A 24,908-nucleotide genomic window follows, 5' to 3' on the forward strand; every position below is an offset into this window, starting at 1 on the left:
TGCCAAGAGCCTAAGAGGGAAAATGTGTAGAGGTTCAAATAATGCACATATGAAAAAGATGAGGACTAAGTTGAGGACCCACTGAGGCATTATGAATGGCGTAGAGGGAAACATGTGCTGCAGGCTTTTAAGAACCCAGACACAACAGGTGACTCAAAGAGAGAAGGTCTGTCTGGCAACCGCAAAAATGCAGAGATGGTAGAGAGATAAACTTTAACTGTGCCCAGAGCAGAGCCCTGCTGGGCCGACGACAAAGCAAACAACAGAACCTTTAATAAAGGTGCAGAAAGGGAGTCAATGTTGTGGGAAGCACACCATGACACAAACTTGTCCCTACAGCATGTGTATACTTGTCGAAGCTAAATAAAGAGACATAGGTAAAGTCAAGCTTCATACATAGTTGTATTCATGAATTCATTGGGCCATGCATACACAAACAACATGCCTGGATAAGTTGATCATTCGTCAGAACTTTTATGCATGAAAACCACAAAGGCGTGGAAACACAATATCCACTCATGATAGAGAAAAAGGTGATTTTGTCATCAAGTGGGGTGCTGCAGGTCCTCGCGGTGCCACAGAGGGTAACTCAGACAGGATCAGTGCTATCGGACGAGAAAAGGAAAGAACTAACATCAGGATGCTGGGGTGGCACCAGCATAAGTACTGCGCACTACACTTCTGGCGTGGGTGATGCCGGCAGCACCAACGGTTCCTGAACACCACCACCTACTGACACACAAGGGTACAACTCAAAAATCTTACAGATCCAGTCTGATGCCTAGGGATTATTCGAAGATATTTAATCTGCAGGTAGAAGACTCTATTTGATAAATTATTTGAGACCAAAATGCCAAAAATACAAAAGATAGAATATGAGATATGTGATTTAAAAGATTTAAGTGAAAATAGTGCCTAAAAGCCCTAAGCGTCAACTGTGGTCGTCTGCCCCAGTCCTGCTAAAACAAAGTCACAAGTTTAGGCCAACTGCGATGGAGCGTGAACTAGTTACAGAGACAACGTTAGACCTGCTGAACAACGTACCTTAAGTACAGGTTGCAAGGCTTTGTGAGATCCCGCGATGTGAGGTCCTGCATCGAGGATGCTGTAGGAAACTGGCCTGGTGTGTGGTGAGCACCATGTTATCACCTTATACCAGGTCCCGGTATCCCCTATTAGTGAAGTGTAGGTAGTGTCTAGGAAGCCAGGGCTCTCTAGAGGTAGCTGTGGATGAGCAGCCAAGACCTATCTAGGAGGCACGCACAGATTGTGCAATACCACTATAGTCACACAGCACTATCTCACATGAAAGAACCACACAGTGTTACAAAAATAAAGGTACTTTGTTATAGTAATACTCATACTAGAATACTGAATAGGCAATTCCCCGACTGGAGGTAAGTAAACACACTGTTATATACACATTAGCAATCAGTAAAGAGCATAGAAAGCAATAAGCATTGGCAAATATATAAACACTGAGGGCCCTAGCGAGGGCCAAAGCATATAATAAAAAAGTGAAATGTGAAAGGCAGTCCCCCCACCGAAGGAAGTGGAATCAGTAGAAGGGAGCTGGAGGAACTAGGAACCCCAAGAGGTGAGTACCAGAGAGACCCCCAGCGACCAGGAGAGGAGAGGTAAGTACTTAGTTTTCCCCAAAACCAACAGGTGGAATTTGGAAAAGGATTATGCAAAACCTAACCAAAACTGGAAGAACCCAAAGGTGATCCTGACAGAAGAGGACCTGGAAAGGAAGGGGAACAAGTCCAGTTGTGCTGGAGTGTCCGGTTGTGGTAGACACCACTACCTAGCCTTCTGTGGATGCAGGACCAGGTTGATGGTAGATGAAGAACGCCAGCAGTGCAGCACAGGAGATGAAGAGGAGTCCCAGGAGTGATGCAAGTGGTGTCCCAAGTCGGCGGTCAAGATGCAGTCAGTCAGTGTTGCTGGAAAATCACCAACAAGCCTTGGCAAATGCAAGAGACAGAGAAGAAGTTTTGCAAGGCTGAAGAGGGCCAGCACGGCCCAGGGGACTCGACCCAAGAAGGGAGTCTGGGGTGACCCTCAGCAGTCAGGAGAGTCACAGGAAGAGGAGGCAGCTCCCACAGGTAACCCACTGGCAGGAGGCACAGCAGTCGCAGTGAGGCCCAATCAGCACACAAAGAGGAGTACCACGTCGCTGGAGCAGCAAGTAGGAGACTGTGCTTTACAGGAAGGAGTGCTGGGGACCAGTGCTACACGGAGCCTAAAGATCCCTTGGAGTAGTGGCAAACAAGCCTTGGTAGCTGCAATAGTAACGGTGTACAGAGGTACTGTCCTGCAAGGAGTGGCAAGGGCTTATCTCTCAAGTTGGACAGCTGGTAGAGAGAACCAAGGGGACCACTCCAGACCACCACCTGTGATGCAGGATCAAGGCAGTTCTGGAAGAGAGCCGATCCACGCAGCCAGTCGGTGTTGCAGTTGTTGCCTACAGATGCAGGGGAGTGACTACTTGGAAATGTTGCAGTTGCTGGAAGGATCTGGAGAAGCAATGTTGCAGAGTGGAGTTGTCGCTGTAGTTGCAGATTGTCGGTTCCTGGAGGGTCCAGTTGCAGTCCCAGAGGCCAGAAGATGAAGCAAACTATGCAGAGGAGTCCTGCTGGAATTTTGCATGTCGAATCTGAGGACCCACCCATGAGGGAGACCCTAAATAGCCCAGGAAAAGGGATTGGTCACCTAGCAAGGTGACGATCTATCAGGAGTAGGCTGTGAAGTCATCTACCTGACCTGGCCACTCAGATGCTCCAAAGGGCCTCTTCCCACCTTGGATTCAAGAATCAAGTGGCCACCTGGAGGACCTCTGGGCACCACCCCTGGGGTGGTGATGGACAGGGGAGCGGTCGCTCCTCTTTCCTTTGCCCAGTTTCGCGCCAGAGCAGGGACCAGTGGTCCCTGGGCTGGTGCAAGTCGGTTTATGCAAGGATGGCACAAAATGTGCCCTTCAAAGCATACCAGTGGCTTGTGGAGATTACCCCTCCCAAGCCATGTAACACCTATTTCCAAGGAGAGGTTGTTACCTCCCTCTCCCACAGAAAATCCATTGTTCTGCCTTCCCCTGCCTGAGCTGGCCAAGCAGCAGGAGGGCAGAAACCTGTCTGAGGGGTGGCAGCAGCACAGGCTGCCTGGAAAACCCCAGAAGACTGGTAGGAGCAATGCTGGGGGTCCTCCAAGGAGCCCTCAGAGTGCATGGAATCATACAACCAAACTGGCAACAGTATTGGGGTATGATTCAGACATGTTTGATATCAAACATGCCCAGGTTCAGCGTTACCATTATGTCGCTGGCCACAGGTCCAGTACTCATGTAAAATGGCTTCCCCGCATTTACGAAGTCTGGTGTAATGGAGATGGAATTCGTAGGGGCACCTCTGCTCTTGCAGGGGTGCCCTCACACATAGGCACCTGCACCCTGCCCTCTGGGCTAGGAGGGCCTACCATAGGGGTGACTTACAGTGACCTGGTGCAGTGACTTGTGGTGAAAGGGTACATGCACCTTTTCAGCACCTTTTCATGCAGGCTGCAAAGGCAGGCCTGCAGACATATTCTGCCTGGGCTCCCATGGGTGGCACAATACATGTTGCAGCCCATGAGGAACCCCTGGTACCCCAATGCCCTGGTTACCTAAGTACCATATACTAGGGACTTCTCTGGGGGCACCAGTATGCCAATTGTGGGGTGTGCAAATCCCTAAGCAACCAAATTTAGAGGGAGAGACAGCACAATCACTGGGTTGCTGGTTAGCCGGATCCCAGTGAAAACAGTCAAGGCATATTGACAACAGTCAAAAAGTGGGGCAACCATGCAAAAAAGAGTGACTTTCCTACAGATGCATCACACAGTGGTGATTCTGGGGAGCTGTGGGGCTGCAATGCCAGGTCCTGCGTTAAGGGTGTGTTGCACAGCGGCAGTTCTGAGGAGTTGTGAGGCTGTGAGGTGAGGTCTTGCATCAGGGATGCATCACAAAGCTGTGGTTTTGATCCAGAGCTGCAAAGTGATGTGCTGCTTTGCATCAATTCTGCGTCGACCACAGCTGGGCTGGCAGAGAACCCTCAGGCCCACTTCCAATGTTCCAGGACTGGGGTGCCACCACTTGGGGGGGACGGGGGAAGACTCAAGGTTGACAGGTTGGAGCCTTTTCTGTCCCTGAGGCTCTGATTAGGAGGCCAGAAAACTAGCCATTGGAGTCACTCTGGTGAGCCTGGGTACAAGATGCAGGTCAAGTCCTTTTCACTCAGCCAGCAGGTCAGCAGAGCAGCAGCCATTCTTGGAACCAAGCAGCAGAGCAGTCCTTCTGAGCCTTCCACAGATCTAGAGGTGCACTGGAGAGTTGGGTCAGAAGGTCCAATATTTATACTTGGTGCCAGCACTGAAGTAGAAGAGTCTGGAGGTTTCCACCTGCAGAGGTGTTTGGAATTTCCTGTATCCGTGCCCTGGAACCAGCTTGTCTTGGGGCACAAAAGACTACTGTCAAACCCTTTGTGTGAGTATTCTCAGGCAGATACTTTGTGATGGCAAGCATTGTAGATGACAGAAGCCCCCCCCCCCACACTCTTGCCCTCCAATCATGTCAGAGATGGCCCATCCTGTCAACATCTATTCCTCATTTGTCTTACTGTTTGGGAGCAATACACAAAGACCAACAGCCATCTATACCCAGTGATGGGTACCAGAATAAAGGCTGCAGGCACCAAATGGTTGGGAGAAGAAAGTAATAACTTTCTAAAATGGCATTTGCATTTTATAATCTGACTACTATTAAAGAGGTTTGGTTCTAAATTACTATTGTTTAGGCACCAAACACAACAATATTACTACGTGTTCCCAACTGAAAGTCATTACTTATTAAATGTCTTGAGTTAACTCAATGTTATCCTGTGGGAAAGTCAGGCCTTGGAGTAGTAGGAGATTTTTCACTACCAGGACATGTAAAAGTTATAAGTACATGTCCAACTTTTTAAATATCCTGCACCATGGGCTGTTTGAGACCTACCCTAGGGGGTGTGGTGAGCATGCGTCCTGGTTTTCCCCAGACACTCCTGGTTTTCAGTGGACTGACCAGGTGTCCCGACACATATCTTCCTTTTTAAATAAATGTCCCAGTTTTTGGGACAAAGGTCAGGTAATTACAATTGTAAGGAGAATTCGAAGGCAAACTCTCCTTACATGAGCTTTTCAGAAGACTGAAAAAAATAAGCAATTTATTCTGTTTCTTTCGGGAAGCTCAGGGGGGAGTTTGGCTACGTGCTCCGGCAGAGGGGAGACAAGGTGGGGAGAAGAGCAGGGGATATTGGATGGAGGTCCTGCCATGGATAGAGGTAAGTAAATTTAGAGGGAGGGGGGGAGGGTGTGTGTGTGTGTGTGTGTGTATAGTTTTTTTTCTCCTTTTTTTTTTACTTTTTCAAGTCTGTGCAAAAAACGGGACAGGCCAGATAGAAAGACAAGACTAAAGGCTTTAGACCGACTTATATAGCAAGATATTTCATGGCCCAATACACAAAGGGGAGCAATGGCACCAAATACTGGTTTTTCATGTATTGTAGCACACAGGAAAATATAAAGGGGCAAGACCACAAGTATTCAATGATCATGAATAGCACTACACAGGGAGTAGAACTGGAAGCATTTACTCAAGCGTACAGGAAGTCCAAGGGCGTCATGCTTCAAAGGACCACTGCAACCACATGTTGAGAGCAGTATTGTGTGGGAGTTAAATGGTACGTTGTAGTTAATTCTGAACCTCTGGTATTGGGGTAATCGGTTGTTGAAGGCCTAAATCAGCTAGACAGCACAATATTGCATATGCATTACAATGTACCACTCAGTTATGGGTGTGGTTGGGGCACAGTTTAAGATGATCTCAGCATAAGATGGTCATAAATCCAGGGGTGAACTAGACTGCAAGCTCTGGAAGCAACGGAAGATGGCTGCTATAGTACTTCAATTCAAACCTAGGAGATGTTAGCACAGGTGCTGATTTACTTTGTAGAAATGTCAGAGTTGTGTGAGTCAGGATTAGCAACTAGGTGGCAGGCTGTTTTGTGGTCCTGTCGATTTGAATGCTTCTATTCTGTGGGCAGCAGGTCAAAAGGGATACAGAGGATTATGTAGCCATGTGGCTGCTGGATGGGTAAGGAGCAAGGCGGTTGATCCTGGCATAAGTTAGCCATCAAACAGCTATTAATCCAAATATGCAAAATAGTAAAGGATCTGAAAGAGCACAATAAAAGAGGTGGCTGCAAGGCTTCAGATCAGATAAATGAAGAATGTGTGCAGATACTTCCTTTACAGAAGGCGATTGGCGGTGCACTAATTAAGAGTAGCAACATATAAGATCTTGTTCGCAGGACAATGTACTTTTTCTTTTCAAGCCTCAGCCCATCAACCTCCCTCCTTGCCCTGCTGAATTACCCATATGACTGATCTCTCTGCTGAGAAGAATTTCAGTGCTGTTGTATCTGTCTGCTATTGTCATTGCTTTGCTACTGTTATTACTCTGGACCCAAATTCAGATCAACTTATTAAAAAGTAAATGTACTAAATATTTGTGTTCTGTGGCATTCCTTTTTTTTTTTTTTTTAATGAGAGGTTTATGGCACATATTGTCTCAGTGAAATATTTCCACAACACGCAAAACATATTGGTGCGATGTGCAACTCTCAACATGGGGTTTATTCACACATTACTGATAGTCGTCTGTTTCCGCATGCCCCAGCTTGGACTGTACTTTCTAAGGTGGGCATTGCAAAAGTATGTTGCCACTAGTGTTCCACACTCTTCGTTTTAGTCTGTGGCCCCATTTTGAGGGTAGTGAAGCATTGTGCTATTTATGCTTCTTTTAAGTTCATCTTTGTGAAGCTCCACAAGCATTTAGCCACCCCATCGATGTTGGTTGAAATTCTTGGCGAGGGTGTAAGTTGTGTCCTCTGCCTCTTCCCTGCTGCCGACCGTTATATTCCAGGCACCTAGGAGAAGCGGACGCTGGGTTCTCAGGAGGTTGAAGATCAGGCGGAGTGAAGTGCTTGGTGAGGACGAGGGAGGCTGGACGCAGGAGCAGGGCCCTCCTGTACCTCGGAAGGACTGTGCCCTTGCCAATTGTTGTAGTTCTGCGGGAAGGGGTATGTGGGCGGTGTGGCCTCTCCAAAGCGGCCTCGGTCAGCCCCCTCCTGCAGCATTGTTGGATCCCGGTGATTTCTCCTGTTCCCCCAACCTGCGGCTGGGACTGCATGAGCCAGACAGACCTCGAGGCTCCACACAGGACAACACGCCTTAGGGTATAACTGCTTATGGGGGAAGAGGGAGCAACATCACCTGAGGCACACACCAAGTGACAAAAGGCAGCACACCAAAAGGCACATCAGGGATTCACTGGGCATGGGGGAAGGGAGAAGGAGAAGGGTTCTCAAGGCAGCGACATCCAGAGAATCACCTAGGGCTGGAACACAGGAACGAGGCACAGACCGACCAGCTACTATAAATCCGCGGGTAGACAATATCGACGAGTGGACCACTGATTAAATACCCATCTCGTCAATCGGTAAAGAAGAATGCGCTGCCGCTCTGATCCTCGTCTCGTCCAACCGGACGTACTTGAGACGTCTCAGCGGAGCTTCAACATGTCGGTGGCAAAGAATAAAAAGGAGTACACCTTTACGGATATGCTGTTGAAATCTTCAGGTGGCCAGGGAGGGAAGAACCTCTCCCCCGCCAGTCAGGATAGGCCCCTAGAGGGTGAGGACTTCAAGAGTCCCGTTACTCATTCCTTTCTAGAGGCACTCTTTGCAAGATGACCTCCAAACAGTCACGAGATCACTCCAAAGACCTGAAAGCTGTGCATAAAGATGTAGCTGAACTGGGAGACAGAGTGTTGACGCTAGAAGACCAAAAGAGATATCCCGCTATAAAGAAACTGAGCAACTGCAACAAGAAGTCCTCTGCCTCAATTGACTTGCAGGCCCAAGCAAAGTACTTGGAGAACAGATCCAGATGAAACATCTGTATAATGAGGGTCCCCGAACGAGGCAGAGGAGAAAGACGTGGAGTCCTACTTGCAGGCTCTCTTTATCTAGATCCTGGAATCCCCATCTACCACGACAATTCAGCTTGACCAGGCACAGAGTTGGCCTCCCCTGATCTGGCACTGCTCACCCCAGCTGACGTCCTGGTGAGAGTCCATGACTTCCCCCTGAAGGAACAAATCCTACATAAGGCAAGGAAACAGCACCCCCTAAAGTTCAGAGGACACAATCTGACACTATATCAAAATCTGTCTGTAGTGGCATTGTAGAAACAAAGACTTTCGCCCTGTGACCTTCTTCTGGGAGTGAGGTGTCTCCTACTCATGGGGACACCCATTTCTGATCATATTAAGATGTGATGGGACACTTCACCTGGGAGCTGCTGGGGATTGAGAAATGTTCCTCGGGTGCTGCGCCACCCAGTCCTAGCAATCAGAGAGCCAGGAAAAGTATCTGGTATCTTGAGCGTTCCAAGAGAAAATTGGAGCTAAAGTAGTGGAAATCAAGGGACATCTATTAGCTTATCGAATATGAGACCATACCTTTGTGCTAGGTACTATATATTCCTCCAACGACAGCCAGGAACCCGTCCTCCGTGGATCTGTAGCAGAGGTCCTGACCGCACAAAATAGATTAGTATGGCTGGGGGGGTGACACCTTAGATTGATCATCCCACAGACAGGGAGACTTAGGAGAACTAACCACTGAGCGTAGGCAGGGATTTGTGGAGGGACTGTCAACCTAACTCCTGCGACTATACATTTTAATCCCACGCCCACAAAACGTATGCATGTTCTGATCACTTTATAGGGACCAAAGAGGTACAAGATCTAATTATATCGCATGACATCAACTCACGATCACTCTCAGACCAGCTAGCTGTACTAGAAGATATAGCACTCCACCTGACACGACGCACTTACTAACCATGGCGCTTGCGCACAACGCTCCTGCTTAAACCCGAAGTGATCCAGCAGCTGAAGTCAGCCCTACATAACTTTCTAGACAACAATGATACTACAGATACTCCCATTTCATTACTATGAGACACCATGAAAGAGGTGATTAGGGGAGAATTCATTGGTATATTGTCAGCAGATAAGGCATGCAGGGACTAATGAGAGAAACTACAGGGCCAGGTGAGAGAACTGGAACGTATTCACCATCGCACTGGCACTCCAGAGGTGGTGGCACCTGGAAGAAGCTGCTAGGAAACAGCTGGTGGGACTGGACATAGAGCGGAATACTCTGTTGTGCCTCAAACATTCGCTTAACGTAGCGGTCACTGCAAGGCAGAAGCCCCACAAGTCTCTGGGTCCAGAAGGGTTCCTGGCCTCATTTTTCAAAACCTTTTGCACGATCCTGGCCCAGATTCTAACAAGACTGTTCAACTCCTTTACGGGCCCGGCTGCCATGCCGACTTCGATGTAAGGGCTCTGTCATTGTTATTCCAAAACCTGGGAAAGACAAGAAGCAATACAGGTCCTATCGCCCCATCTCCATTCTTAATGCCACCAAACTCTTTACTAGCATGAGCACTGGGTCTATATTCTTTCCCAGTCACACAATCAATGCTGAAAGTGTGGGAATCTGTAGCCATGTGAAAAAGTTGGACAATGTTCCCTTCAACATTAACACCAATTCTAGGAAACTCAGACTTTACCCCAGGACTTGACCAAGCCGTCCGCTCCTAGAGGGAAGCAGCTTGCTGATCTATCAGTCACTTATTTGACGAGGATGGCCCTATCCCCTTTGACCAGTTGAGAAGAATGTACTCTCTCCCAGAGACAGAAGGTCTACGCTACATGCCGGTTAGACATTGGCTCACACACCATTCTACCCGTAGAGGAGAGGGCTGACTCCTGATGACGTGTGAGAAATGGCTATTTAAGAAAACTAATGACAAACAATTGATCACAGAATTGTATAGCTTACTTTTACAGGTTCCCCCTCTAGGCAAAGTCCCCAGTCAAAAGCACTGTGAACTAGAACTCGGCAGACAGTTTCTCCGAAGGTATGGAGTGAGGTATATTTCCGGGCCTATCACATGTCCTGTAATACTACCAGCATCAAGACAGCCACTACTACATACTAGCACCTCAAGCCCCAGAGTTGTTGGCGACACTGTGGTTTGCCGGGGACCTTACTCCACATACTTTGGGATTGCCCTAAATTGCTGCATTTCTGAGATACTGTATTGACCATCACAGATGAATAGACCTACCCCGATTCCCACCCTATATGGTTCTAGGTCTCCCCAACACATTCACTTTCACACTCAAGTCTTGCAAGGGCCGCCAAATCGGTACTGTGTCGGGCTGCACAGCAGACAGTTCTCGCACACTAGGGTACTTACAAAATCCCAATGCACCTATCCTGGCTCCACTGTTTATGGCATGTCCTAGGAATGTAGAAGCTCACCCTGGTGTTGACAGCACAAGGTGACTTCTACAGAGAACTATGGAGACCATATATTACTTTGTTATCCGAAGAGTTCAGAGAAATGACCTGTCCCAAATATCTGCGATTACTCGGTCTCACAGAGACACCCCCGCGGGATCTAGCAATGCCTATTAGCAACGCATAAGATACGCATGCTACCTAGAGTTTGTTCCCTGGAACTTCACACATTATAAGTACCCAGGGAAGAGAGTAGGGAGGAGGGAGGAAAAGCTGAGAGGCTACTGTTTTTTTTTATTAATTTTTTTTGCCTTGAACTTACAACTGCTTTTTCATTGCACCCCACTGGCCAACGGTTGTAGGTGGGCATATGTGTACTTTGCTGAAACTTACAATAAGCAGAGTTAATACAAAAAAAAATTATCGGCAGGTGGTGCTTTTTACCTGAGGAGAAAGACACAATGGGGGTGCTTCTAAGTCTGGCGGGCGGCGGAGGCCGCCCGCCAGACTTCCCCCTCCAAAATACCGCTCCGCGGTCGAAAGACCGCTGAGGGTATTTTGGGTTTTGCACTGGGCTGGCGGGCGACCGCCAAAAGGCCGCCTGCCAGCCCAGTGCAAAACACCCTTCCCACGAGGACGCCGGCTCAGAATTGAGCCGGCGGAGTGGGAAGGTGCGACGGGTGCAGTTACACCCGTCGCGAATTTCAGTATCTGCAAAGCAGACACTGAAATTCTTTTTGGGGCCCTCTTACGGGGGCCCCTGCAGTGCCCATGCCATTGGCATGGGCACTGCAGGGGCCCCCAGGGGCCCCGCGACACCCCATACCGCCATCCTGTTCCTGGCGGGAGAACCGCCAGGAACAGGATGGCGGTATGGGGTGTCAGAATTCATTTGGGCAGCGGAAAACCGGCGGGAGACCGCCGGTTTTCCACTTCTGACCGCGGCCGAACCGCTGCGGTCAGAATGCCCAGCGGGGCACCGCCAGCCTGTTGGCGGTGCCCCCGTCATTTTAGCCCTGGCGGTCTTGGACCGCCAGGGTTAGAATGACCCCCAATGTGTGCTAATGCCGATTACAACTACTGTATTGTAGATTTGTTTTGCAATACAAAGAAAGACTCACAGTGAAAAGAACTGTTGCTCAAAACCCTAGCCAGCACACTCAAAATACACTTTTTGACACAGTTTATTTATGTTTGTTAAGCGTCTAACTGATTAGTGATAAATATATTTAGAAGAAAATACACTTACAGATGTCAAGCTGAAATCCTCATGAAAACTTCCAAACAGGTCAGGAGAAGAAACATCCCCTGAAAGGCTACAAAATATAAGAAAATCAGTGCCAATTTGTCTTATGGGTGTTTTCAATAAAAACAAAATATTTCTGTGTTATAAAAAACAAACAGGTGTGAGGAAACTGGTGTATTATAGGGTGTGGTTGTGCGACCTCATTGGTAAATAAAGACACAAATCTGGATCAGAATCTGAGGAAAGTGCCCCTTTTGGCATGGTTACCCTGCCACACACTCTTTGCCTGACATTGCTGCTGACTTGACTGAGTGTGTGCTGGGATCCTGCTAACCAGGCCGCAGCACCAGTATTTTTTTTCCCCTAAAACTGGACCACAGTTTCCACAATTGGCATAACCCACGCACACAGCTAAGTCCCTTGTAAAAGGTATCAGTGGTACCAAGGGCTCTGTGGCCAGGGAGGGTCCCTAAGTCCCCATGCAATACCGACCTCGAGTCCATCCTGGGTTGACCCTTCCTGGCCAACACAACGATGCCTGCAGCCTGAATCCAGGACATCCTATGACTGTGACCAGATCTGACAAAGATTCCAGACACCCAAAGGTATTATCTACTTTAGCCTCTGTTAAGCCTCTGGGGAACCCCTGGACTCTGTACACACCACACCTCATTTTGGTATAGTATATACAGAGCCAGCTTCCTACAAACCAGTCAAGGTTTGATTGTAAAGTTTTTGTGAAATCCAGGGGAGTGTGGCTCCAAGCAGTCAGGCTTTATAAAAGGAGCACATGTAAAGCATTTAGAAGTACACAAACATCTGAATAAAAAAACAACATAATAAGAATCCAAAACCAACTCAAATATAGGTTCTATTTTTATTATTAAATGGACACCTCACCGACAAAAATCTACAGGAGGGTTTCAAAGAATATTTAAAGCAACAATAAATAACTTCTCACTCAATGGAATAAATCATTTAAATATGATGCCACTTGAGGTTTAGAGTTAGCACTCTTGTGGGGTCCAATTCCGATAGTGAGCCTGTTTCTGGGTCCAGCCAGAACCAGTTGAACTGTTACCTACAAATTTAAGCTGTTTCCAGTCTAGTTTCATATTCTATGGGTAAACTGCCATTAGAGTCAATGAGGTGGTCCTGATGCAAGGGATGCAGAAGATGCTCAAGGAAGCAGAGGATGATGAGCCAGTGTTGGGTGTCTTCTTGTGGCCACTCCTTGGTCCCTGAATACAGAAGGAAAACTTTGGCCTCAGGGGTCAATGTCCCACAAAGATTAGGTGAAGTCCAACACAAAACCAGTTGCCATTGGACTACTGGTCTCCAGTTACAGCAAAACTAGCAGTTGCATTTAACTTGCAGTGCCCAGAAGTGGTCAAGCTTCCTGGTGCTGGGACCTAAAGGAGCAGGCTTTTCAGCTTTTATGGCCCTGTGGCTGTAACAGAGAGTCAGCCAACTGACTCTTGGCGTCACCTACTCTATCAGGGGCTCAGAGTTAACTTTTCCTGAAGCCAGACACTGCAGGCACAGTCCTTTCATTGCAAGCCTTTGATGCAGCAGATTGTAGTCCAGCCTTTGTTGCAGCCTCTCATTGTCAGGTGCAGGTAACAGCAGAGCAGTCTTTCTTTGCTCCTCTCTCCAGTCAAGACATGATCTGAGGTTTGGGTGTTAGTGGTGACACTTTTATGCGCACTACAAGCCTAAGGGGATGTAGTGACTAACTAGCTGATAGGCTACCAGGTCACCTCCGGCCTGACAAGAACTTCCTGCAAAGGGTGGCACCTAGCTAGCATAGAATGTACTATTTTGCCCACTCCCAACAAGGCAGAACCCTTCTCTTGGAATGTCAAGTTCTCTAGCCCAACTCAGAGGTGTAGCTACCTGGGACTAAACACCATTGAAAAAACTGGTTTGACAACGGCTTCTCTATCTCTGCCTAAGATGCCAGTTTGACTGCTAAAGCAGAAGACCAGCCAATCCTGGTGTGATCACTATTTGCCTTTCAAAGACAGCTTTTCCTTTAAAGCTTGCCTTTTGGGCAGCCATCCTGCCAAGAAGAGGTCACACCTCTACTCTTGGGAGATCCTGTGCTCTTCTGAAAGTCATTCACACCTCTCTCCAGTACAGCAGAAGGCTGTCTAGATGACAACAAATTATCTACAACTGTAAACAGTGACTGAAAAGTTTGGGCAACAAAGTGGCAACTTTCCAAAGTTGCCATTTGTGCAAAAGTTATATTAAAGTCAACAACCAACAAGTTGAGTTTAATGCAACGATTCATTTGATACCTTGAAGTACCACATTTGACAGTCTCATTTGGAAGTTCTCAGTGCTGCGTTATCAGTGTGCAACTCCAGAGTCGCCAATGGAGCTACTATCCTTTCTACAGCATAAACAACACTGAGGGGTTTATACTGTCAGAACACGTAAAAGGTAATAAAAGACATTCATATTTTAAATATAATGCATCCTGCAGTAGGCCAACCTTAGGGGTGACCTACAAATAAATAAAGGAAGATATGGGCATTGACATTGGTTTAAGTGACAAAGTCGAGTTAGCAGTTTAAAAACTGCTTTGTCAGTTTTGTAATGGTGGACTGGGAGGCATGCTTTGCTTGGTCACACTCGTAGTGGCACAACAGTGCTGCAATCCATGAGGGACACAACTTGCGGGCCCTAGGTACCATATACTATGGACCTGCAAGTATTTTTTACATGCCAATTGGGTATAGGCCAATTAAACATATACAGGCTTAGCCAGCGGGTCCAGTGCACTACAATCTCATTACACCAGTACCTAATAGTCAAAAACGTGAGGACAAAAAGTGGAGGTGAATCCTGCAAAAATCCATTGTCTCAAAACAGGTAGTTTTGAATTGAAGCATTCATTTAAATTTGCACACAAACCAATAAGACCATAAATGGTTACTGCACTGCCTCAACCTTTTCTTCCTCCTCTTGGTGCTCATTAGGTGATGTAAGCCTAGAAACTGTACCATATAACAGGCCCGTGCCCCAACTACACCTAAAATATCAGTGAAGACTCACTAACCTCCTCTTCCTGACTTAAGTAATCCTCTCACTCACAATGCCCTGTTTTCTCATCCGTCTCAATAACAAATCCTCTATAGTTCATAGAAGCAGGGCTGCCTTGTACTTTCCTTTGGTTTAATATTATCTAATGCTAATCACAGGTTTTGCTGGATAGGCTAGGTTTTCACAAGATGATTCTTGCTGGTGAGCTAGGGGATCCACAAGGCAACTGAAGATTGTTTTCCATACATGCTACTGCAATGTTGGATGTGCATTACACTGGACTATGTATCTACGGGCTGCAGTTGTGGCTCTCTTGCTAGATCACAACATTCCTCTGTTCACGGTACAGGAAGGTTGATTCTGGGAGGAAGTCCCACTATGGCAGCCTTCACTCTGGGGAGTAAAGCTTGCCCATACGCATGAACGGAAATCCAATGTGCCAAGAGTGTGGCATAAAGAGTGAAGATAGGCTGAGTCCTAAAAGCATTTTTGCTGTGGTGATGCCAAAGAGTCCCTGACACACGCACTTTTACTTCTATTCCACCGGCTGGCAGCTACACTTAGAATGGAGATGCAAATTACCAGATCTGCATTTAACAGGTTCATATAATAATTCCTCTTTCCAGAAGTCCTTTTAATGAGGTCGAGGCGAAATTTAAATTAGGCCATTGTATTTTGTTATGCTAAATTCCCGAAATTATGCCATTACTGAACATCAAGTAATGACACTGCTTATTATAGCATGGGAACACGGCAAGCACCGTAACGAGAGCAGCTGTGGTTCATAGCAATTTAGGTCAATATTCTTCCTTGCATATAAACTGATGAAAGAACGCTGTCGTTCAAAAATATAGCACGAGATGATAGATTCACACTTTTCATAATTTTGAGGAATTTTCCATAAACGTTTGCTTAATTGCGCAAAAGTGAATTACGAGAAAAACACACATCCGTACTTGTAAGTAGGGCTGAAGGTTGCCTGCAAACATTGCACTTATGAGTTGAATCACCTAACAATTTTCAAAGTAACTACATCTTTGTTTTCTTCAGGAGTTCACAATCATTTAGTGATCATGAACAGAGTTTTACGCTGAAGTACCTGTATATTTACTTTATTACGTTCTTATTGTGTATTTGTTCATATACTTCTATACTCTGAGTAACAAAGTTTTTCTGTGAAAAAGCTCACATTCAAGACTAGGCGTTAACATCTTAACTGCAACTGTGATAACCACGTTGTAGTATATTTTGACTCTACATCACACCCATCTCATTTAATAACCTTTTAATGGGTATTAAAGTAGCACATGTCTGTCCTTGTTAGAAGGCAACTCCAGCAATTTCACCTTTAATATTGCTTGGTTTTCTCACTGACTCCAATGATCGGGGAAATAATGTACAGATGCCATTTTGATGGTAAGGTTTGTATGGTGATCATCCAATAGACAACCCACTTGACGTTATTTACTGTGGGGCTTGATGCTGCTGTATTCTCCAAGACATGTATTCTGTGCTTCATCACATTAGCAACTAACTCTAAGCAAAAGGTGTAATGTATCTATTCATGGACTATCACGTGGCAGATATCCGACCGTTATTAGCTCCATCTTGTCTTCCTTTCACTGGTTTCAACGAGAATTCCGTTCTGTCTTGTGATGTTTTGATAGAAGAAACATCAAGGGAATGTGGTGTCAATCAGAATCCGAGGATTGTGGCCAGGGCCAGGAATTCCATCTGTTGACAGTTGCAGATCCTGTGCGTTGGATGTAAGCTGTCCTCCACTGAATGGATGGATGTCTAAGGGCCTGATTCTAACTTTGGAGGACGGTGTTAAACCGTCCCAAAAGTGGCGGATATACCACCTACCGTATTACGAGTCCATTATATCCTATGGAACTCGTAATACGGTAGGTGGTATATCCGCCACTTTTGGGACGGTTTAACACCGTCCTCCAAAGTTAGAATCAGGCCCTAAGTGTTTTTTTACTGGTTAGGAGCGACTTGGCAGGCCAGCTATAATTTTACGTCAAGACAGGAGGCTAGCATTATTCATTAACCTTTTATTTACTTCTTCTGAGCAGCAAACCATTGAGAGTAACCAATAGAACCTTAACAACATCACAATGAATGTTCAGATCCATATAAACTGTGTGCCCTCCTTTTTCTTCCTCTTTTGTTTGCTGCTTCTGAGCAGATAAGTATATGCACATTGAATATATATATGCTTATTATAGTTTTGTTATAATTGTTTTTTTGTTGTTACCCAATTTATGGGTAGTACGGTGTTAGATATTTGTTTTGTTATATGTTTCAGGTTTTAATGTGAAGGTGATGTTTAATTGATTCTTATATCTGTAGTGAGTGTCAACATGTGGATGAGAATGCTGGAATGGATTTTCGATTTCGTTTTGCCTCTTTAGAGGTCAATTTCACAACAGCGTTCAATAAAAGTTTAACGCTTTCAGTTTGCCGTGTTATCGACTAGACGCGCTGTTTTCTCAGCGCGTCTATTTTTTGTGCTAGTGCGTCTTGGTTCAATGACCGCGAATGAGCGCGTTTATGGACGCGCTGTTTGACAATACGAACGATCGTGTTTAACTTTTCGGTAATTGAGTAGACGCGCTGTCGTTTCAGCGCGTCTATTTTTTTTTACAAGATAACAAGTTGCGGTTCAGCGCTTCTGTTTGTTTTTGAACGCACAGTTGTTTCTAGGACGCACGAACGCATCAATTCTCCTCTGAGGAAAGTTGTTGGCTTTTGTTCTTTTAGGGGAGTTGACCTCATTTATAAGCATTTCAGCTTATTTCTAAAGCTGATTGCAGTTTGTCAGGCATTACCATAGTAACGAATCACCATTGATGCATCGTTACGACAAACGTTATTTTTAGACTATTCTTGCTCAAACTTGATAGAAAAGAGTTTTTAAAGGATACTGTTTTGTGGCTGTGATAGGAGATATATATATATATATATATACACACACATATTTTAGAGCTATGTTTGAGATTAATATGGAAAAGGAAGGTTCTGAAGAGGACTTAATTCGTAAAATTGTTTGTGAAGACGTTAAAGCACTGGTCCAGGAGTCTGTGAAGCAAGCCTTGGGCAAAAGAAAAGGTATAGATGAGGAAGAATTGTATTCTCTTTCTGAGGATAAGGACCGTTTGAGAGGCCCAGGAGGTAAATGTTTAAATAAAAGGAGGCATTTAATGAAAGATCAGGGCAAGATTGGAGTCCTTAGCGGCTCAAAAAAGAAAGGTACCCTAAGCGGTGCAATGGAGAGTCAGCTTGACGCTGAAAAGGAATGTTTTAGTGGAGATTTTATGAATGAGGAAGATGACGAATACTTGTTGGATCTGGAGTACAAGGGTGAACTAGAGGACAAATTGGCAATTAATTGTAGAACGAGTAGTAGTGAGGAGTTACTGGATCCATTAGGAGAAAAATTGTTTGAGCCCAAGGATATTAGGCATCCTCGAGGGAAAGAGTGGTGGACTATGGAACATGTTGCAAGTTATAATAAAGATAGGCGTCGTAAGCCTCTCGAGAAAGATGAGAGAAATATTATGAGCGCACAGTGTTCTAGATCCGTGATTGACAATAAAGTGTGTTTGACTCCTAATTTGGACCCAGAAATGCTAACTTATTTATTTATTTAAATTAGGTAGAGACCCTAGAAAGGGTTTGGAAAAGTCCTTAAAACAGGTGCAGGACAAATTACTTGATGTTTTGGGTCTTTTGGCAAACATTTTTTATACTGTGGAGGATGCTTACTTGAAGGGAAAAAAGTGGATGTGCACCTCCTTCAGGGTTGGTGTCAAAGAGCAATTTGTTTTATCGGTAATGCCAACGCAGGGCTTTTGGAGGAGAGAAGGCTAACAGTTTTGATGCGTATAAACCCAAAGTTGTCTGATTTAGCTAGCAAGGAGTCTTTAGAAGAGGCTTGTGGTCTTTTATTCGGTGAAAGCTTTGACAAAATATGCATGCACTTTCACTAGTCTTGATAAAGCACATTATTCAATGAAAAGAGTTTTTTGAAATAATAATTTATATGGAAGGGCTGGTAGGAGAGGGCAACTTACCAGCTGGGCACATTTTTAGAGCCCAATATCGTGGAGCAAGTAATTTCAGAGGAAACCTTGGAGGTACACAATTTTACCCCTAAAAAGGAAGGGGACGTGCTCAATCTTCTAGAATGAGAGGTGGAAACCTGGGACAGGTGCAGAATCAGGGTGAGTATGAAGATTATTTCTACTTCTATCCCTTTAGGGGTAGGAGGAAGGTTGAAGTATTTCAAAGAAAACTGGGACTTAATCACTCAGGATTTGTGAATTTTGCAAACGGTTCAGGGTTATATAATAGAGTTCGATCTAAAGCCGGTACAGGTGATAGAGCCAAGAGAATTAGTGTTTCAGAAAGATTTGGAAGAGATCGTTTGTATGGAGATAAGTCAGTTGTTGGAAAAGAATGTGATTGTGAAACTCAGAACAAGAGAAGGGTTTCTTAAGCACTTTGTTTTTGGTGGAAAAGAAAGACAAGGGTTGGGGACTGGTAATCAACTTGAGGAACCTGAATCAGTTTGTGACTTACAATCATTTCAAGATGGGAGGAATACATCTTTTACGGGATCTTTTGCAGGAACAGGATTGGATGGTGAAATTGGATCTCGTATTTTACAATTCCGATAGCTTAATGCAGTCAGAGGTTTTTTCAGTTCAGGTGGAAGAGCCAGTTATATCAATTTCAATGCTTACCTTTTGGTCTGGCTTCGGCGCCATGGTGTTTTACAAAAGTCTTGAGACCAGGGGTTGGCTTTCTCAGAGAAAGAGGTGTGAGGATGATAATTTATTTAGACGACATCTTGATTTTGAACCAGGAAGCAGGGATCTTGAAGGGCCAGTTGTGTCTTGTGAATGATTTATTGGAAAATCTAGGTTTCATTATAAATCTGAAGAAATCTGTATGGATCCCTAAGAGGAGAAAAGAGTTTTTGGGGGGGATTTATAGTGGACACAAATTTATGTCAATTAGTGTTGCCAACAAGGAAGGTAAAGAAAATAAAACAAGAAGTACAGTCCTTGGTAAGAAAGCAAGAAGCGACTTCGAGATCTAGCACGTGTGATTGGGCTTTTGTTTTCGTCCATTTAGGCGATTTTTCCAGGTACGTTACATTACAGGGCTTTGCAGCGCTTAAAGACGTTAGGTTTAAGGAGAGGTCCATGGTACGGAGATCGGGTAACTATTTCTCAAGAGGCAAGAGAGGAGTTAATTTGGTGGAAGGAAAATTTGGAGGCATGGAATGGTCGAGCGATTTTTGGCATACAACCAGATTTTGTATTAGAAACAGATGCAAGCAAGTTTGGTTGGGGTGCTCATTGTCTGGGTTTTGAGACATGTGGAATGTGGACTTATTTGAAAAAAAAAGCCATAAACATTTTTGGAGTTACAGGCAGGAATCTTTGCCTTACAGAGTTTCAGGGACGTCTTGAAAGGGGGAAATCTGTATTTTTGAAGATGGACAATGTTACTGCGGTGACATATAAACAAATTGGGAGGAGCTCGTTCAAGGAATTTGGCAGAGCTGGTGAAGGATTTGTGGGGTTTTTGTCTAGAGCACAAAATAAGTTTAAGAGCGGAGTATTGGCCAGGTGTACAAAATGTGATAGATTGGAACTCACGTCAGATGAGGGATTTCAGCGATTGGAAATTAAACAAGGATTTATTCAAGGAGATAAATCTTGCTATGGGTCCTTTGGAAGTAGATCTCTTTGCTTCCAGGATAACCTGTCAGTTGCAAAAGTATATCAGTTGGAGACACGACCTGGGTGCTATGGCAGTGGATGCATTTGTGCAGGACTGGTCTAGGATGAAAGGTTATGCTTTTCCTCCTTTTTCAATGATACAGAGAGTTTAATTGCAAGTGAGGCGTCAGCGATGCCGGTTAGTTCTAGTAACTCCTTTTTGGACAACGCAGCCTTGGTTTCCAACAGTTATGGAGATGACTGTAGACTTTCCAATCTTAATAAGGTGTCGCAAAGGTCTTTTGTCAGGGGCGGAAGGAGAAGAGCATCCTCTAGTGGAGTTGGGTTCATTGAACCTTCTAGGTTGGAGAATACCAGAGATTTGGGAGGATTCAGAAGCCTTTCAGATTCAGCTGCAGGATTATTGAATGAGTCCTGGGCACCAGGAACAAAAAAGATATAGAAGTATTTGGAAAGTTTGGTCTTGTTGGTGCTTACAAAGGGTTTTGGATCCCATGGAGGTGGATGGAGTTCAAGTAGCAAATTTCTTAGCAGAATTGTTTGATAGGGGTCTTACAGAACAGTTAATTGTTACAGATCTGTTATTGCTGCAGGTCACGCCCTTTGTCAGGGAGTTTCGATTGGTAGGAGTCCTTCAATTTCTAACGTCATGAGGGGAATTCGATTTAAACGTCCACCGACTATGAAGTATCAAGTACTTTGGAATGTCAGCTTTGTCCTTGATTTATTTCAAAGGTGGCCAGTTAATAAATATTTGGGAGACAGAGAGCTTTCTTGGAAGATAGCTACTTTACTTTGTCTAATATCATTCAGAAGGGTTTCAGATGTAAGGGGTTTGGAAATTAATCGCAGATTTTATCAACCAACTGGAGTTCTGTCTGAGGTGTGTAAACTTACTAAGACAATGTCTAGAACTATATTTTATCCATATTTTTAAGAATGTCCAAACATTTGTGTAGTGCGTTGTATGAAAAAGTATGAATCAAGAATGTTGGAAAGAAGGAGAGCAGGCACTGAGCAACTCTTGATTTCCTAAGTAAAACCTTTCAGGAGTATCTAATGCTACTATTGCAAGGTGGGTGAAAGGTGCAATGAAAGAGGCTGGTGTAGATATTTCAAAATTCACAGCACATTCAGCAAGAGGAGTTATGGCAAGTAAGGTTTGTATGTTGGGAGGAAATCTGGATGTTATTTTGAAAGCTGCAGATTGGTCCTTCAGCTGAAACATTTAGGAAATGTTATTTTAAAAATATAGAGCAAGTTTCAAAATGTGTGTTGTATGACTTTAAACATGCATAATGCTAGCCTCCTGTCTTGACATAAAATGGCGATTCTTAGAGGTTTACTGTATAAAGAATTTTGATTTTATTAAAGACAAGGAGGCTAGCATTATCTTACCCTCCCTTCCCAGGGAATGAGGGAAGGGCTTTATTTATGTGTGCTTTAGAATTGTTTATTTTAAGAATAAAAATAAAGAAAGGTTTTGGTTGGACATTTATATATGTTTAAAAAAAATAAAAAAAAGGAGTTATTTTTTCGTGTTTTCGGTTTCTTTTTTGCAGACTCATGAGAAAGGATCATTTCAATTTAGGAGGATTTTGGAGATGAAGAAGATTTCAAACAAAAGAGGAAGAAAATGGAGGGCACACAGTTTATATGGATCTGGACATTCTGTTTTTTCATTGTGATGTTAAGGTTATATTGGTTACTTTCAATGGTTTGCTGCTCAGAAGAAGTAAATAAAAGGTGAATGCATAATGCTAGCCTTCTTGTCTTTAATAAAATCACGATTATTTATTCAGTAAACCTCTAAAAAAATCGCCATTCCAGGACTCCTTTGACAAGTTGTTCTATTGTGCGAACAAAGGTTATTTTAGCAATACTATCTAAGGTATTGTGAGATGACCGGTCACTTCATTACTCCAGTTCCATTTTTTACTCATCCAATCCTCACTAAATGAGTGGTTGTGTTCATTCACTCCTTGCTACTCAACGCTATCCAAGCTGCTTTCTCTATCTATTATGTTGTGTGGAACTACCTATAAATTCCCTGCCTTCTCCTGACCGCTCCTGTTCCCTACCGAGCCCTCAGCTAGAGGATGATGAAGTAACAGAGTGGGAGGGAGAGTCAAAAATACTGGGACAAGAAAAGAGTAATCAAATTAATGAAGATTACTTGTAAGTAATCTGAACATTAACTCCTCTTCCCTTTCTTTGTCTCGTTCCTTACTAAATGAGGAATGCCCAAGCTATAACACTTCATCAGGCATAGGAATACACAAAAGAAACAGTCATCAGAATCGATAAGAATGGTTATTCCTAATTCAGCACCTATCCTTGAAAATGTCCATTTATGATATTGTCTCAGGTTTCATGTTTCACCTGAAAAAGGAGTATAAGAGGTAAAAAGAAAAATCAATCAATCACAATATTTATAGATCGCACTACGTACCCGTTAGGGTTTCAAGGCTTGGGGGGGGGGCTTAGGGGGGCAGGGGGAGGAGCTGCTGCTACTGGTCGAAGAGCCAGGTCTTGAGGAGTCTCCTGAAGGTGAGAAGGTCCTGGGCCTGTCGCAGGGGGGTCTTGGCGGCGAGATAGGAGAAGGATCTGCCGCCGGAGGTCTTGCATTGGAAGCGGGGGACGAGGGCGAGGTTGGCCAAAAGAGCGCCCGCCGGCCCAGCGGGAAAGGCCCTGTAACAAGGAATGGAGCCGGCGGAGTTGCACCCGTCGCGATTTTCACTGTCTGCTAAGCAGACAGCGAAAATCTTTATGGGGCCCCCAGGGGCCCCAAGACACCCGTTTCCGCCATCCTGTTCCTGGCGCAAAAAACTGCCAGAAACAGGATGGCGGGAAGGGGGTCGGAATCTCCATGGCGGCGCTGCTTGCAGCGCCGCCATGGAGATTCAGCCCATGCAGGGGAAATCCGGCGGGAAACCGCCGGATCCCCTTTTCTGACAGAATGGGCTGAGAAGCACCGCCAGCCTGTTGGCGGTGCTTCCGTGGTCCCCAACCGCCAGGGTCGGAATGACCCCCTATATCTTGTTTACACAAAACAATGGTGATTCATGTCCCTGATCCTATGCCTAGTGTAAAGGAGAAATGGGAAAACAGCCTGTGGCCTCTAGAGGAGGAAGAATGGACGGAGTCTACAATGGCAACGAGAAAACTGGTAATCCAGGCTTGGCTGAAACTGAGGCAATTCAAACATTTCCATAGTATATACTACACACTGAGCAGATTGCGGAAGATGGGGAGAGGAAGTGGACTGAATTGCCTCCGCAGTGAACAAGCAAAGGGGGTACTCTGATGCACCTCACGTGGGAGTGCTAGGTTATTCGGGGATACTGCGACTCGATTTTCCAACAATTTAAGGCAGTGATAACAATCCCAATAAGCCAAGACTCAAAGCTGGCAATTCTGGGGATGTTCCTAGTATGGGGTGGGAACATAGGACAAAAGTTATTGATTGGGATTGAGTGTATGCTAGCTAACAGGACAGTTAGCCACTGGAGATCTAGTGAGCCCCTCAATTTTAAAGTAGTTGAGAGGGATGGATTACTGGCCAACTACCAAAGAAGTGGTGTATAAGTGAAGGGGATGCGTACATTAATTTGTATTTATTATTGGTTTTATTACCTGCTTGTTGTTCTGCTTCGCTTTTATGGTTTGTATCTTCAAAACCGAATGAAGCTAATTTGATTTGACTGGTGGACTGGTCCACTGCATGTTAATTAGCAACACCTGACTTCTCATCCTGGCAGCAACTGGAATCAGAGGGGTACAATGCATGAGAGAGGTGACACACATGTTGGTGGTAAATGTTGTCTTATTGTATGGTTGAAAATGTTAGACATTTCGGTTTGTTTTCTTAAAAAAAAGCACAAAAAAAAAGCAGGAAGAACAATTTCCTGAATTATATAAAAGTCATTATGGACTTTACGAATAAATTTGAGATCTAGGTATAGGACCACACAATCTTCAAAAATCCTACTGTATGGATGTCGACAAACAAACCTCCAACTCTTCTAAATGTCTTGTGGAAGTACTGAGAGTCAACAATTTCTCTGATGATGATTTAAAAAGTGCATTGGTTGAGTTCTACAAGAAAGACAGGAACAAAGGGAGATCCCAAGCAGGAAAGGTTTATGGAATCTAGGTCTCAAGAGGTCAGTATTCCTCAAGATCTTTGACACTAGTGATTTGGCTGAGGATAACTCTGAAAACGGAAATCTGAATGCCCTTATTGCTGGCCACTGAAATCTAAGGGTGGAACTTGCTAGTGCCTTCTCAAAGCCGTCCTATAGAAACTGATAAATATATGTGACTGAGGCTTCTATTAGGTGAAGTGGATCCATTTCGGCACCAAAAAACTCAAAGTAGTTCAAACAGTGACTA

At 44.7% G+C, this 24,908-nt stretch overlaps 1 protein-coding gene across 4 annotated transcripts in view; it reads right to left on the bottom strand.

Moving 5' to 3' along the window:
* The window catches only part of EXOC2 (exocyst complex component 2), a 1,213,422-nt gene that overhangs the window by 297,402 nt on the left and 891,112 nt on the right, over window positions 1-24,908 (bottom strand). For all 4 annotated transcript variants that reach the window (XM_069217791.1, XM_069217808.1, XM_069217816.1 and 1 more), the window contains one exon: window positions 11,704-11,770. In XM_069217791.1, coding sequence (XP_069073892.1) covers window positions 11,704-11,770 — 67 coding nt within the window. The remainder of the gene's footprint in view (window positions 1-11,703; window positions 11,771-24,908) is intronic.

The sequence above is a fragment of the Pleurodeles waltl genome, chromosome 2_1 (genome assembly GCF_031143425.1).
Source record: "Pleurodeles waltl isolate 20211129_DDA chromosome 2_1, aPleWal1.hap1.20221129, whole genome shotgun sequence".
Lineage (NCBI taxonomy): Eukaryota > Metazoa > Chordata > Amphibia > Caudata > Salamandridae > Pleurodeles > Pleurodeles waltl.